This window comes from Idiotropiscis lumnitzeri, chromosome 16 (assembly GCF_059441095.1).
Source record: "Idiotropiscis lumnitzeri isolate Australia: NSW breed Sydney's pygmy pipehorse chromosome 16, RoL_Ilum_1.0, whole genome shotgun sequence".
Taxonomy (NCBI): Eukaryota; Metazoa; Chordata; class Actinopteri; order Syngnathiformes; family Syngnathidae; genus Idiotropiscis; species Idiotropiscis lumnitzeri.
In genome coordinates this window covers 10003354-10019989 of record NC_142406.1, presented here as the reverse complement: position 1 = coordinate 10019989, position 16636 = coordinate 10003354, and the positions used below count along the sequence as shown (strand labels likewise).

General features: G+C 41.8%; 1 protein-coding gene and 1 long non-coding RNA gene across 6 annotated transcripts in view; one reads left to right on the top strand and one right to left on the bottom strand.

Moving 5' to 3' along the window:
* Positions 1-16636, top strand: part of LOC148321308 (uncharacterized) — a 93444-nt gene that overhangs the window by 32888 nt on the left and 43920 nt on the right. The gene's annotated exons all lie outside the window — the stretch shown is intronic.
* Positions 1-16636, bottom strand: part of hivep1 (HIVEP zinc finger 1) — a 42431-nt gene that overhangs the window by 10559 nt on the left and 15236 nt on the right. For both annotated transcript variants that reach the window (XM_088318700.1, XM_088318701.1), the window contains one exon: positions 1641-1694. In XM_088318700.1, coding sequence (XP_088174826.1) covers positions 1641-1694 — 54 coding nt within the window. The remainder of the gene's footprint in view (positions 1-1640; positions 1695-16636) is intronic.

Genomic DNA, 16636 nt, shown 5'->3' with positions numbered 1-16636 from the left:
CCTATCCAGTAATAAACAAAAAAAATAAAAATAATAAATTGTTAAAGTGAGACAGAGTTTGCACACTTAATCACAATTTTTTTCCCTTGGAGTGCATTCGTCAATTTGTTACAAAACAAGATAATTGTTCGAAAGAATAAACGCTATTTCTACAGTAAATCTAAGCTAGGGCCGTCAACATTAACGTGTGAAGCTAATTTGTGCCTTCATCTGTTTATAAGAATATTGCAAAATAAAAAAAATAAAAAAATTAAAAAATAACAAACACCCTTTTATTGTACATTTAGAGCAGATACAAAATGTGCAATTAATTTTCATTTAATCACAATAATGGAAATTAATTGACAGCCCTAAATCTAAAAAATAATATCATTGAATCAATATTGATTTGCAAAAAATATTTGTAAATTACTACTGGAGCTTAGACACACATTGTTAAATAAAAACAGAACATACACATCCAAATAAATAGTGCAGTATGCCTCAAAAATCTAACACTATGAATCAGAAACGTCCAAGAATTCTTGGACAGGGTGTTTTGTGGAGGTGACTGATAGTACAATTAGCATAATTACCATTCTAAAGCTAATAGTCATGAACAAAAATGGGAGTGTAATGGGAGTTACCTTTTTAATTTACCATTGCAGTTGAGGTAAACATAAAAAGGGTGTTTCATCATACCTTTCACATTTCATGCTAAAAAGTCACAAAGTCAAAAAGCTGGTTGCTGTTTTTTTAAACCTTCACTTATGTCACGGACAAACAATTCCTGTCCAGATGCAGTTTCACCCCACTTAATTCTATTTCAGCATACACCTTTATTGTTCAAATTTCTCCAAGAGGCACACCCGTACAAATCCACATAGTTTGTTGCCTTTGAAAAAGTGACTCAGGAGATGTTACATAAACCTAGTAGTGACCTGTCACAGTTTCCCGCCTTGCAAAGGTATTTCCCAAGGTCATGGTTCCTCCAGGGTATTTAGCATAATTAGACAGAGGAACGCCCTGTCCTTGCTAATCCATTATCCACGCAAAGCATACGGCCTTTCAAGCATTACATAAAAAAAAAAACAACTCCTGTGAAAATAGCCCAGCCAAAATAAATGTTAATTTAACGATGAATCCAAAGCTCACCGACGGCGTACACAGACTGTACACAGACTGTACACAGACACTTGAGCTGTAAAAGCTTTTCAGTGGTAAAAAGTCGTATGTGTCATGCACAAAAGTGCATGTAATAGAGTGTTGACATCATTTGGCAAGGACAAAAATACATGTTGTTATTTATGTCTTGTCCATTTAGCTTCACCACAAAATCGTTTCTTAATCTCATTAAGAGCGATAATTCAATCTTATTGACCTACAAGTGAGGTTTTTTTTTCCTTTCCTTTAACACGACAAAAAAATGTTAATCAGTACTCTCTTGCAAATATATATATATATATATATATATATATATATATATATATATATATATATATATGTATAATTTTATTTGTTTAACACTATCTAGTAAACCACTTTCTAAATAATAGTGAGTGGAGTCTACTCATCTCTTTTTCTGAAATGTGCTATACAAGTAAAATATTGTTGAAATCTTGTCCTCGATATGACAATTTGAAAAATAAATCTGCCTTTACCTTTCCTTGAGCTCGTGGGTTCTTTCAGCTCTTTCTGGGCCTCTTCGATTTTATCTGGAAGGCAAGAAAAGGCACATTTTCAGCATACGGAGAGCGGCAGCAGGCATATGCCCACATACTGGACGCAACTGTGAATGGATGGCAGAATGAAAGTAATGTTACTGGGGATTCCTCCCACACGGCCGATGCAGGGTGATGTCTGTTAAATGAAAAACAGATATTCTTCCACTGCCGAGAGAGTGCACTGTTCCATAATGGAAACTACTGTCATCATTGAGGCAGCGCGCTTGCGTAATGCAACCATATAGCCACACACCCTTCTAAAACTAATGTGAATATGCATTATGTACAGGTTATGATTTCAAACTCTTTAATCAGAACCCAAACTCAACAGACCTACGAAAATCAAAAAGCGTTGACACACACCTCAGGCAACTTTGCTTCGGCTATTCATAGAGTGCTCAGCAGTTGCTGATGCTTTTTTGATGAACCATATGCATGTGTGGGAGTTTAAGTGCTGACGGTGTGATAGTTTAATATTAATTACAGTATACATGCTGGCTCGGTGAGGTGTTAATCATAGTGAAGCAGCCCTTTGCTCATGAAAATTAGGAGAATTCTAGACAGAAAAAGGAAGCTTATTGAACACGAGTAACTCATTTACAACCAGATGAGTAAATAAAATGGATCTTTGACGTATTAAGCCGTCAATGGCAGTAAATTAGTTTGTTTTATAATCAAATGAAAAGGATAAAAATATCTGTGACGGTTCAAAATGGCACACCACTTTAGTAGTGTGCAGGTCCGGGGTGCACAATAACACGACGCCAGCTTCGAGACAAAGCTTTAACTTTCCATATGATTAACACTATCAAGAGTTAAGATGGCGAGACAGGACGCAGCCTGTGAAATTTGAATTCAGAAAAATGTTTCAATAAAATATGCTGATGTGGGTTTTCCCCAGCGACTGCAGCTTCCTCCCACACCCAAAAAACATGCATGTTAGGTTAATTGAAAATGCTGAACTGCCCAAAGGTGTGAAAGCCAGTGAGAAAGGTTGTTGGTCTATAAGAGTGTTTTTTTTTTTCTTTTGAACCACCTATTAAAACACTGTCTTCCAAATAGCACCAACATGACTGACATTAAAATATTGTAGTGCCCATCAAAAACAAGGCAGAGGCTTTATTTTACGCAGTAACGCCGAAGCTGTACCATTTTGCAAAGCTAACCCTAACACAGATAACATGAACATGGTGCTCAAATAAAGGAAAAATAACTATAAGTATTAGGCACCTAACAATCATTTCAATAACGGATTAAATCAATGAATTGGATTACATAAAACAATAATAATTTCCATCCCTTTATTTAAAAACAGGACCTTATTCAATCAGTCCAAGCTCATGGAGGACTACATAAATTAGTATTTCTTGCTAAGAAGATGAAATTCCGAATATTTAGACAATATTGTATTCTATAATTTGGTCAAATGACATTGGCAAGCTGAGTCGAGATTGGTCGTTACTTGAGGCACGAGCAACTGTGATGCCATTTTCAGTCGACAGCTGCTTAAATCATATTCCACCACACAATATTAATCATAATGCTGAGTTAAGAGTACAGAACATTTTGTAAATACCAATTTTGGGTTGACTTCCCCTTTAAAAATATATTGTATTGGTTGAAAATATGCACAGTTTGAACACAAAATTCGGTGATGCTTTCACGTACCACTAGGTGGCAGTCCGCATACCAAACTTTGAGAATCACCTGACTATACATTACGTGCCCTGTGATTGGCTGGCGATGAGTAAGCCAGTTCAGTTCAGTTCAACGACAAACCAAATGAAGACGAGCAGTGTTGGAAATTGGATTGGATGTATAATAAATGATCAAAATTGAAATTTATAATCAGCTCATCTGAATTTTAATACTCTATTTTACCAATAGCCATGCTATTCATTCATGCAATCGGGGAAAAGTATGAAGCTTTCCTCCCATGACCATGAAACTGAATGGAAAAATAAATCCATCCCGGCTTTTCTGCTTTACATATGACATCATGGTTCGAGACAAGTCCTCGGGGACCAATTGCAGCAATTTCGTTTTACCGCACAAGTGTTATTGGAGGGCAAAAAAGGATGTTCTTCTGTCGTTGCCAAAATCACAGTAATTCCTTGCCGGGAATCCACAGAGAAGAGAGGAGGATATGAGCGGCTGGTGCAAGAGGTCAGTGGATTATGTCATTGTGTGTGTTACAAGTCACACCCTTCTCCGTCGCTCTCCTTCTATCCCAGGCACACGCCACAGATTACATAATGTGTTCCCATCCAGAGCTGCTGCAAAACAAAGGCATCCTGCCAGCAGAATCACAGCAACAGAGGGCACCGCATTTGTTCAGTGCATGTCTATCAAAGACAGAATGTGTTCGTATGTTCCGCAGAGATTGTGGATTCTCTCACCCGCCGCTGGTCTCGGCCATGCAATTCCACAAAGCAGACAGTCTTGAAGCTTCTCGAAGGTTAATCGCTAGCAGGCTGCAAGGCTTCCTCAAGTAAACAAGGATGGCTCGTGCAATCCTTTCATGAAGAGCGCTGAGGTGATTTGGCGCTGCATTGTTAGAACAGCTTGCCTTATTACCGAAGGTCTCGTGTCAGACCACAATGGCAAACCGTGACTTATGTGATTACTGCCCAACATACACCGAATTAGCGCTTGTGTATGAATCAAAATTGCACCCCTTACATAACGAACCACAAACGAGACCCCTCATGCTGAATGACATCCATGAAGTCATGCTCAGAGCCCAGGAAACAATGAGTAGAAAGAGACAAGGGCTGCAGTCCCTTCATCCCTCACTCTTAATAAGGACAAAATATTCCATCCACGCAGGCCAAGTTGTTAAAACAGAAGGGAATGATTATACGGTTCAAATTTCCCTCATTATCGGCGCTCGGGTTTGCCGGAGTGGGCTTCATGATGGTCAAATATTTCACTACAGGGGCTTTGAGAACATTCATATTGTCATCTGCAAAGCGCCTCGCCACAAGAAAACAATAAAAGGGAGAACATTAATGTTGCAGGTTGCCTGTGATGAAAACCAGAACAAGTAGTTGAAGGCTGCCAAATGTTTGGCATGGCGAGAACCATCAAGCAATCTCACACCCCAATTACAATCAAAGCGTTTAGGCACCGAGAAGGTCTACCCTTTGGTTAAGATGACAAAAGGAAGGTTTGAGCGCACAAAGACAACAGGACAGTGTCAGGTCTTGACGGGTTTTGGAATCACGACTCACGAAAGCGAATGCGATGATTGGGCTGGGGGCAGGCCAGAGAGGGTTCGTTGCCTGGCGGATGCAAAAGATTGTCTGCAAAGGAGTCTGGCTCCTTTTTGGGTGCTGTCATGACAACTGCACATCTTGAATACCTCGCACAACACCCCCCACCACATGACTGCGCTGTGCTGACTGGGATGAGTGGGGAAATAGGATTAGTAGCGCCCCAAAGGCCAGCGTGAGGTCCTCAAGCAGACGCAGGCTTGAATCCTAATGTTCACCTGGTGTGATCCACGACGTGCCGGCTGTGTTATTCTATCAAGGTGACATCTCGGAAAACATTAATAAATAAACAGGGAGGGAGGTTGGGTGAATGGATGTACTGAAGAAAAAAATACAATGACTTCAATTATTAGTAGGAGGTAAAGAAAACAGAATAAAACGCAATGAAAAAAAAGGTCGTACAATTTGGAATTGGTCCAAAATAGCCACGAGAACAATATGCCTCGAAGGTTGTGTAAAGTTTTCATGCGTGATGTCAGCAAATGGCACCTCAGCATACCCGTGGCTGATCAAACATCGCAGGGTTTAACTCTGACCATGTGTCTTTCCTTTTGGCTTTTTGCAACACTCCAAATGAAGGAGCAGACTCATCGAAGGTTTTTAGGGAAAAATATTCATCAGATGTGTCATCGGCAATTCTTTTCAAAGTTAGAGCGCTTCAGTGGTTTCAAATTTTAATTAAGGATGGGCAGTTAACTCGTTCACTGCCATTGACGGATACAGAAGACAAAAAGTACATTCATTCAAGTGAATGGATGAATCATCCGCATCAGAAAAAGAGTCACCATTTTTTGTCATTGTGTTCAATTCAATTGTATATATCAAAAGTGTTAGTGGCACTTGGTGTTGGTGAGTACTCAAGAGTGTCAATTCATACTAGTATCGGTCGGATAAAAAGTGGTATCCAACATTTCTAATTTCAATGTATTTTTACACCTGACAACACAAAAATGTCTCCCTCCCCAAAAATTTATTTGAAAATCATTTGTAGTTGTTGGTACAAAATCGTGCCAACAAACAAACAGGCGAAGACAACATGACCTCCCTGGCAGAGGTAAAATGAGGAAACAACCTCACCCTGAAGCATCACAACTCTCTCTCTTGGCACTGCGGGCCAACAACTAACCACCAGGCTCAACAAGCCTCCTCGCCTCCCGGCCCTTAAAATACACATTTCGCTCAACAGTCTGCACCGTTGGCCTCACCACGCCAAACGGACGCCATCAGCTACATAGTGGCAGCTTTTCAAGGCGGCGTGAAGACTCCATATGCACTATGTTTACTTGTTTCAGGCTGCTCTGTCGGCTCGTCTTCGTCAAGCTGCCGCTCTCCCTGCTAGCATCAAAGATACGCGCGCGCGCGCTCTAGTTGTTTTGATATAACAGCATCTGCGAGGATGCGATATCATTAGTATGCACAACAACCACACCAGCATCGCAGCCTGTACGCTTGAAACAGAAAGTGTGAGCAGATGGGTCCGTGTGCAAAAGGTAAAGGACGAGTCAAAGGTGAACTGCATTTTTTTTTTCCTGTTTTGACTGACATAGTGTGTGCGTGCGACACATTTAAAAATCAGGATGGAGGAGATCTGGAGATAGGACACACACAGTGAATCATCCAAATTCAATAGAGGAAGAGAAAAGAAGCGCAATGAAGATGACGAGATGGTAGCCGGCAGCTGCCCCCTTCTTCCTTGTCACAGCGCGGAGGGGAGATTATGTAACTCGATCACCTTCACCGGCATTCTGTACACGCCCGGCTTTGTGCAAAATACACGCATGCGGCACGCAGAGACTGCATTCTTTGAACAGTCAAGGGCATTTGCAGACACAATAAGACAGGGCAGGGAGAGTCTGAGGTGCTTAAAAAACTTTTGCCAAGCCTTCGAGAATTATGTCCGAGACCGTTTTGCATCCAAACAGTCCCAAATGTCACTTGATCATGTGTCACTATACGACTATCAATCACATCTTCAGACAATACAAACTCCACCAGCCAGCACATGTGCGAGCTATGCAAAACCCTTTGCCAACTTGAAAGGAAGTCTGCTGATGGTATCTCAGCTTTCTTCCGGTAGCATGTGGAGAAGACGCAGCGCTTTTGCAGCCCTCAGCTGCTGACCCATGCAATAAGTGGCCAGAACAGTTTCCGTCAGCTACAGACTAATTCTTTACCTTCGCAGACATGCCTGAAAAGAAAAAAAAGGCAAGACTCCCCATGCTCGAAAGGGTAATAAATCAATCTGAGAGTAAATCTTAAGACTGATGAAGTCTTCTCCCTCCACGACTGCGGTCAAACAATGATGGGGAGCTAAGGAATCCCCGACTGGAGCAGAAGTGTCCCATTACGCAATAGTCCATCATTATCAGTCGGCGTATCTTGTCCTGTAATTTCTCATATTATCTTGCTTGGGAGCTGGAATGACTCACTTCGTATAATCTACTGGACACAAAAAGGAGTGAGGGAATGATTAAGGGATGAAAGACCGTGTGTGTCTGTTTGGCGTCATTTTGAAGATTACTACATCAAGTTGTGCGTTGGTTTCGGGGAAAAAAACAAACTCAAATCTCGATGCTTAGAAGTGATGAAAAGATTATTTCTACCAGATAGTTGTAGCATGACCCTGGAACGTCTGATTATTCCTCATCATGAGCCATTTCCTTTGTCAAACTTAGGAAACACGGGGCCCTATTTTCGTGACGATCCAAACTTGCGTTTTATTAGGCTTTGCACCGGTAAAAATGGGCCTAACGGGGCGTTTGCGCTTTTTGACGTCATTGTGGAATGGAAGTCGTTTTTTCCTGGCCTATCGTAGCGACACTGCAACATTAGGATTGATGCACAAAGCACTTTCTTTGCAGCCATAAAATGAGCTGCTGACTGTTAGGAATCCCACTAGTGGACAGTAAAAAAAAAAGGACATGGACTGAGGGATGCATAAATATGGGTTTTTACCACCCAACTGGGGAACAGTGCATCAGTGCCGCTGAAAGAACAAGGTAAGGGATGATTTTAAGAAAATATAACATCTCGTGAGTTTTGGGCTGGAGCTTTTTAATTATGTATGAAGAGAGATGTAGCTCTTCCACATGGAGTATAGTACAAGCTAAGCAATGCAAATGGGGCTTCAGCTATGTAAATTTCCTGCCCTATTTGGAATAAAACAATCGAAAAATATATTCCATTATACCAGGCGTGGGCCAACTTTTTGATTGGCGGGGTTCTAAAATTTGACAGAGGGGCTGGACCAGTCTTTTGATAACCTCACCTTTGAAAAACCACACTATATAGAAAATAAACATTAACAAGGTTTATTCATTTAATTTTTTTCAAGCTTGGCGGGCCAGATTAAAACGTTTCATGGGCCGCATGTGGCCCCCGGGCCGTGGTTTGCCCACACCTGCATTATACTGTATGAAGAATACTTCATACCTCCAAGTGAAGCTGGCAAAACAATCAACAGATAAAACACTGAACCATTAAGGTGATAAACTATGCGATTGGTTAATTCTGAAGACAGCTACATCCCCATTTATAAGCGGATGTGCACACATTAAAATTTTTGTTTTTGTTTTCACTTCCCTCTATAAAAGATGTTGCTTTTTTTTCCTATTGAGTTGAAATGAAAGAGAAGGTCAGACTAATTAGGTGGATTATTTGGGGTGAAATTGTTCATCTTTGTCTCATTTCTTTTTATATCATAAAAACCAGGCTTTTGAACAGGGGTGTGTAGACTATTTATATTCACTGTATGTACAGTGCTGCTGCCCCCGCAGGAAACTGTAGGTGGCAGAAGCAGCAGACTGGAGGCCACTGATTATTGGGTCTGCGTGGGCACCCTTGTGAAAAACTGATGTAACGAGAAAACTACCGGGTGGGTAGATGCGTGTTTGTGCACAGGGGACTTAATGGTGCAGGCAGAGAGTGTTGCGGATGAATATCATTTCCTGCGTCCATTTGACTACACCTACTTAACGCGTCAAAATATGGACGCATCCGAGCACACCAACGCCAGAGTCCAAAACACAAGACAGCAAAACTGTGCTAATGAGGAAACGCTTACACATCTCTGGAAAAAAATAAAAATATCACGTTATTGTCGCACTGCAGTCCAGTAGGTGGCGGTACAAAGCACTACACAAGCATAAAGTACATAAATAGCGCTTTTTCACTGCAGCGAAATATAATAGGTTCGTTCGTTGCTGATAAAGTCATGAACACATATTTGCACTCACACTCACTTCCTTCTTTGCAACAATTTAGAAAAAGGACCTAAAACAAACCGCATCAAATCCAATCCGGTCAGAATTTCAAGTTCCCTCTCGGTTGTGCTCAGTGACACCTAACTAACAGAAGACATCGGCGGTTCCCCTTCAATGATCTCAGCGAGTGACGGCCGGTGTGTCACCAAGTGATGCGTTGACAGGAAGCATGTGCTTAAGTGCGAAAGCAAATTGTGCACGTAGAGTCAGCTTTGTACGTAAAGCAAGGAATGGGGGAGGGCGTGTTGCCACATCAGGCCAGGTTTGCAAAATGTCTCGCAGGAGATTAAGTTTTCCTTTTACTGGGTTGAAGATTTGTTTTTAATTATAAAAACTTAATGACTATCTTTTTTTTATCTCATATCTGTTGGTTTTAGTTATCATAATGGTTGTAAATGGACTGGGAACATTGCTTAGCGCACACAAAATTTTAAATCAGAAATTAAGGAAATATATGATAAATACATTTAAATCAGTCTGTTAGTTAAATCCAATTTTATCATTTCTATCAAAACCAATACCCAAAACAGAATAGCCAAAAAAAAAAAAAAGAAACTGTTAAAGGCCGCAAGATGCCTCATTTTTGACCGTCAGGTGCTGAAAGCTGCTAGCGAAACAAATCTAAAACGCGACAACGCACAGTATAGCTGACATTGCGCAACACAAGGCAATCCCGTGAGCGCATTACCAAGAGGACAAAATGTTCATTTCTTACCGCACGCCTGGCTCACGTTTCATGGAAACAATTAATCACTACCTCCCTTTGTTCATGACCAAGAAAAGTCAGTACATACATGCTTCTCTGTCAAAACAGTCGCAGCTGTGTTTCCACCCTATCAGCTGGAGCGCTGCAGTGGTTTTGGGGCGTTGCCAGCGGTTTCCTCAGAATAATGTGACGAGGAGGGGAATTCCTGTAAGGCCCAGGAAGAGAGGAGGTGGAGCGAGGAGGTGCGTGAGGTGAAAAGGGGAGGGAGGGAATGAGGAATTGAAATGAGGGAGTGCAGGAGGGAGGGGGTGTCGACTTGAACATAGGTGACGTCACTTAAACCGGCTTTGGCACCCTCCAGGGGATCCTTCGCTTGGTCTCCCTCCTGTCTTGTTTGTCCTGACAGGGGGCGGGACTTAATGTTCCCTGCCAACTGCTGGTTGCCTAACAGTTTACTCACTGGGTGAGAGGAGGCCGGAGTGTTTACCAGAGGATGACTTTTTTTTTTTTTTTTTTTTTTCCCGCTTGCTTTTTTTTATAGTGACTTGGTAGTTGTGGGAGTTAAGTGCCAACTATGCATCGTGTCAGACCTCAAAACAATATGCTTCTCTCGTTGGCCAAATCATTAGGTACACCTTCATAGACGTGTTGAACAGCAATTCTTTAGTAAGATGTTTCGAAATAATTATTTTGTCCAAGTCACAGAGAGTATTTAAAACATTCTTCACTCTGGCACCATGTCATTGCTGGGGGGGGGGGGTAGAAAGGGCAGCCCAAAGTAGGGGGGGGGGGACGTCACGCTCGCTTCTTCGAGTGTGCTTTGGCCCAACTTCAGATGAGGTCTGTCCTGAAAACAACTTGGCGCAGCTTTCCGTGTCTGAACTGGTAATGGAAATGCAAATTAGTGTGGAAAGATTTGACTCAGGGAAGACTGAAAATACCAACGGAAAAGCCCATTAGGTCACTTTTGGATGGCGTGACATTCGCTTTTAAAGGTAAAGTGCAAGATGCATATTTCAAATGTGGGGGGAGTGTACTGTATCCGTTTCCCTTTAATGATTTGAGTCTTTGGGTTTCTTAATTTGCGTGACAAAAATTTACCTTCCCTTCAAGCTCAAGTGGCCAATTACAACCCGTCACTTGCAAAACCAAATTGAATCGAGTGCTTGGATCCATTGAGCCATCTGAGTTTGCAATGGCGTTGCCCAAGTCAGTCGTTGACCTCTACACTTGAACTCCCGCAACTATGCTGAGCGAATCCAAAAAAAGAGGAAGAACCCGATGCTTTATTTTAGGATTAGTCATTATGTGAAATTGTGCGGCTTTCACAAGCAGCCCGCAAAAAGAGGTTCAGAAAGATTTTCTCAGGGCTAGCGTCAAAACAACCATGTTTTTTTTGCTGCATCATTGCTAAGAAATCCATGTTCACGTAAAAATGTCAGGAGCAACATTTTGCTCTGTAATTATGTTGGTCAAAGCACGAACAAAGTTTTTGTTGGCAAACAGAAGAAAGTCCAAACAAACGGTGAGTCAGAGTTTACAATAAAAGGAATTTCTGCAGCCTTTTGTGAGCGGCAGAAAATACAGACGTGCAAAGGGAACATCTGGGTTGATTCCACAAATGTTCGTGTAAAACAATACAGCTAGTAAATTCTTTATGTAACATTATTTTTTTTGATCAACCAGGATTGACTGCATCTTGCCAGATACTAAAAATACTCGCTGATAGTACTCGCTTTTGCAAATCCGAACGTATCAATCGCAAGCAAAAAGATAATGCGTTGGTGCCCGTCCATATCATTTCCAGGATATTCGGTGAATGCTGCCATTAAAATTTCTTAATGTCATGGGTTCCTCATTGGACCATGCTCCAAGCCCTTTTAGTGGTCATGCAGCTTTTGCGCAACAAATAATAATAATAATAATAATAATTTGCCCTTTATTAGTCCCACAATGGGGAAATTCGAGATTCGAACCCAGGCCTCCTGGGGAGACTGGGTCCTGAACGCGGCGCCTTAGACCACTCGGCCATCCTGGCAGAGATCGTCAAAACCAATTTCCCAACGGGGTTGCACACAAGCATCTCGAGTTCAAAATTATTGAAATATAACAGACACTGAGAATACACAGAAACTATTACTACAAAAGAAATTGGAACATTTTTGCATGCTGACAAAAAGAAAACCTTAATGCATCTCATTTGTCCATTGGATCCGAGTTTGAATTTTCTCCAATCTGAAATCTCAAAGCACATTTTGAAACCTGGCAACCCCAGGCCAAAAGTTGATGATGCTCATTTGTCACTGACACATCGACAATTCCAACGCTTTGACGCAACCGTGTACAATCCAGCTCACACATTTTTTGGGTCGATACAGACAGGATTTCTCCGGTGAACAGATACACCTCTGATCTTGGAATCTAATGGCAGTGCCGTCTTCGCAATGGAAGAAAGGGACTATTTCAGCTATGGCGAGAGAACTCTTAATTAGCTCGGGGGCTTATGAGGCTCAGAGGCAGTGAGAATAAGACAAGGTAATGAGGCTACACAGGAAATAAGGATCTAAATGTTGCCAGGTCATCGATCAATTTACGAAACAGACGTCAGATCCTGCTCAGGTTCATCTGCTTCTCTCCAAACCACCACAAGTACCACCTCCGCTCCCTCCTCGCCAGTGTTTACATTACAAAACAAAACTCTCTCAACCATCAAACTTTCGTCCATCAGCCGCCTCCTGCCAGCCGCCCCTTCGGGGGAAGAGCCAAGATGTTAATCGAAGCTGTTCCGACGACTACAAATGTGGCGCATTGGAAACATGTCGCATGTCTAATAGCACAAAGCCCGCTATGATTTAATTCAAGCGAATCAAATCAAATCCGTTATTTCCTCTCGTCCGGTCTACTGAAAAGATTTATGACAACAAAAGACAAACCTTTGAAACAAGATTTCTTTTGTTAGATTTGACTGAAATGTCAACTGTGCAGCATTTAAAGTCGTCTAATTAATTAGCATGACTTGACTCGGCTGCAAGTGTTGTTTCAACGTCGAGAGAAACAAAGAAGCAAGCCTATTAAGGCGAAATCCGCAGCTCGGCGTAACCAATGGCATACTTCATCCCTCTGTTATGCATGAACTCCCCCCGGGTTTGTAACATAGGTTAATGTTACCGATTATAGCCTCAACGCTCAACAACCGCGATGACATCACGATTAGGTCAACATTTTTTTTCTTTTTACCGATTAAAATCAAGTGTTACTAGGGAGAAAATATTTTTCTAAAAACTTGGACTTCAAAACGGTCCATTGACCCAGCAAACATTTTTAGTGACAAGGAAGAAGAGATAAATCACAGGTGAGCCGAGTGATTTTCTTGCTTTACATGGATCACCTACAGCCCATCCTATGCATCAGTGTTGCTGTCATCTTGTCTACAGAGACCAACAGGCGGCTCTAAAGACTCCCGCCAGGTTTTCCTGGAGCTGCTCGAAGGCTCCCACTGGTTTATGTCTCCCGGGATGCCATCACACAAGAGCGTTAGCTGCATTGAATTAACTCTCCATTGCCCGGGTGAGGTTTTGTATATTTCTAAATTTACCATGCTGGTAATTCAACTTTATGAGGTGTATGAAATTTGACATTTTTGAAGCCATCAAACTTGTGGTAAAAATAATTCATGAGAATGGGCAACAAGAACATGTACGATTTAAAAGTAAAAAAAAAAAAAAAAAAGGGGGGGGGGGGGGAGCATGACAGCCTCATTTGTTGGGGAGAAAAGAGAAACAAGAAGTTTAAAATGCGTGGATTAGGTTTCTCATTCTACTTAGATAGTTCAAGTTGTTGCATGATTTGTTTGATAGTAACGAAATGACGTTATGAAATGAAGAAAATGGTCCATTGTATATTCAAAATGATGTGACGTTATCTTATAAATTAAAGGCGATGTTAAAAAATGGACTTCTTTTGTAAGGGTATGCAAATCGTCAATGGGGAGGGGGAACCTTTTCCAATTCTCGCCTAGGGCGCTACGTTGGCCGGGTAGAGCAGAGGTTGAGAAAACAATCCAATTTTGACCTTTGCTATGTTCCTCTTGGGCACCTCATCTTCCTCAGTGATGAAGTTAGCGCCCACCTCCGCCCCACTCTGCCATTGCCAGTGGGCATGAGGTAACGTTACATAACGGTGTCGTTGAGCACAAACAGACATGGCGTCCCCTTCACTGTCTTCATTTTCCCTCCCACTCCCGCGCTCATTTTCATAAACCCCAATTTGCCACCTTGTTCCATTTCTCCCACCGTGTACCCTCCCTCCCCCCGCCCCTCGCTTAATGTCTCTTCCTGTCTCCCTGAGCTCCACTGCCTCTGCTCTTCGGGTTCCCTCATCAGATGTGCTGATAACGTACCTTTGACAATACCATGATGAGGACTCTAATTAATTCAGTTTGTAGAAAAAAAATATAAATATATAAAGATATATCTAATATATATATATACACATTATATATATCTATATATATTATTTTTATTATTATTATTTTTTTTAAATATTCTTTGGTTTGACCTGCATCAATCAGGAAGCCAATTAATACAACATTCGAATGCTGATATATTTTTTTTTAATTTCCTCTAAAATGCAAACATTCCAGTTGGATGCTGGGAACCATCAAGAGCAAATCACACTTGCCTAAATTGTACATCGCCATCTATTCTTATATTAAGCCACCCAGCAGGGAGATGCTAAGCGAGCCTAATGACCTCATGGAGTATGGAAGAAGGCAGAAGTGTCTAAGTTCAGATCTGCTCTATCTCTGGACCGAGCTGTTGCATAACGCCAACAGCTCATCTCCAGCCGCTGCAGCGCACAGGCTTACCCTGTCCTCCCGCTCACGACGCACGTCAGCTGCAGCTGCCTGGCCCGAGACGGGGAACACGCTGCAGAGACTGAGACGGGTTAGCGAGCGGCCGTAGACGTCAACCCGCCGGCTGACATTATTGCTACACGGGGGAGATGAGGCAAGAGGAAGGACGAGCAAGGAGGGGTCATTTCCTGTCTGATGAATGTCATCATTTCTCAAGAAGAGAAGACGCTTCATAAACTTTGACATTTCATGATGCGTATACTTTTGATAGCCTGTTTGACTCGACAAACACGAAGTATTTGTGAAGACCTGAAGTGAAAGTGAAAAACAAATCTAACAATTAAAAAAAAAAAATCACAAATGGTGACAAAAATGTCAACAACCTCACCATCCAATTAAAAACTACAATATGACGGTAAAATAATAATAGCAATAATCAAATTGAATCTAATTTTGTTTGTATAGCACTTTTGATACACAAAAAAATGCAACAGTGGTTTATAGAAATAAAAACAAGTGAAAGACAAAAAATATCAAAAATAGAACTAGTAAAACTGCTGACTACTTCAAACGATTACAAAAAATATAAATGACAAAATATTTCGGCAGAAATGATGAGCAACAAAATGGCAGTGAGGCTGCAGATAACATTGTGCAGTCACACTGATAGAAGAAGTATCGACAAAAAAAGGAACACAACACAAACTGATGACTAGACACACAGAGAGAAGTTGCACACGATACCTGTTGTTGAGTAGCGTGAAGCAAAACCAAAGACGTCTGGCGTCTCTTCGAGAGCGACTTGACTGGCAGCTGGCTGGCGTTCCCTCCCAGAGTTAAAACGTGCTCACAGGGCGAACACCTGACATTCCTGACCACTTCCTGGACCAATAAGCTCGGACATTCCTGAGCTCGCTGTGTCTTCCGGCAAGATTGGATATATTAAAAAATAAAATAAATAAATAAATAAATCAAGGGAGACGGAAAATGCCACAACAGAGCTACGAGCCGAGCGTCTGGATGCCGTCTGCCGCAAGAGACAAACACTCACTAATACGCAGCTGTGTGTCTGAGCTGAGATTTCACTCCTCACTTCTGCCTACTGTCAGTTATAGCAAGCACACTTCTTTCTCCTCCCTGCCTGCCTGTCTGCCTTTGTGTTCCTTCTCACCCCCCTCCTACTCTCCTCTCCTCGACCCTTTTTTTTTTTTTTTTAAATCACTTCCCAAAAATGAGGGAAAGCCCTGCCTGCCTGTATGCAGACTTCCCCAAGCTGAGAAGAGATGCCTTCCTCTATTTAAAAAAAAATGCATGGAGGCTCTAAAAATAAAATCTAATTTCTCCATATGAATAACTCGCTCTCACCCATCGTCAACATCAGATTCGCCACTAACCTACTTGTTGCCCACAACCTCCCACGACCTCGCAGAAGCTATAAATACTCATCTATCCCTGCGCATTGATCCCGCGTGTGTCAGGCAAGCAGTGAATGCTGAGGGGCCGCCGCAATGAGCACACTGGGACTAATACAGGAAAGAATTAGAGGAAGAAATTGAAAGACAAATTATCTAAAAGAGTCAGACAGAGAGTAGGAGGTGTAATGGACCGCCTCCACGTCAACGCAGGACAGCAATTTATACGACTCTGAGGTTCCGAAGCATCAAATTTACAGTGGAGATATAAAGTCTACACGTTGCTGCAGAATGTAGTCGGGCTCGGGTGATTTTATCTGTAAAATGAGACTTCCATCCTTGACAACCTAACGCCATAGGCGGGACTTCAGAAAAAGACAGCAGATTGTTGTCCCATGTACTAAATGCCCAATACTTGCCAGA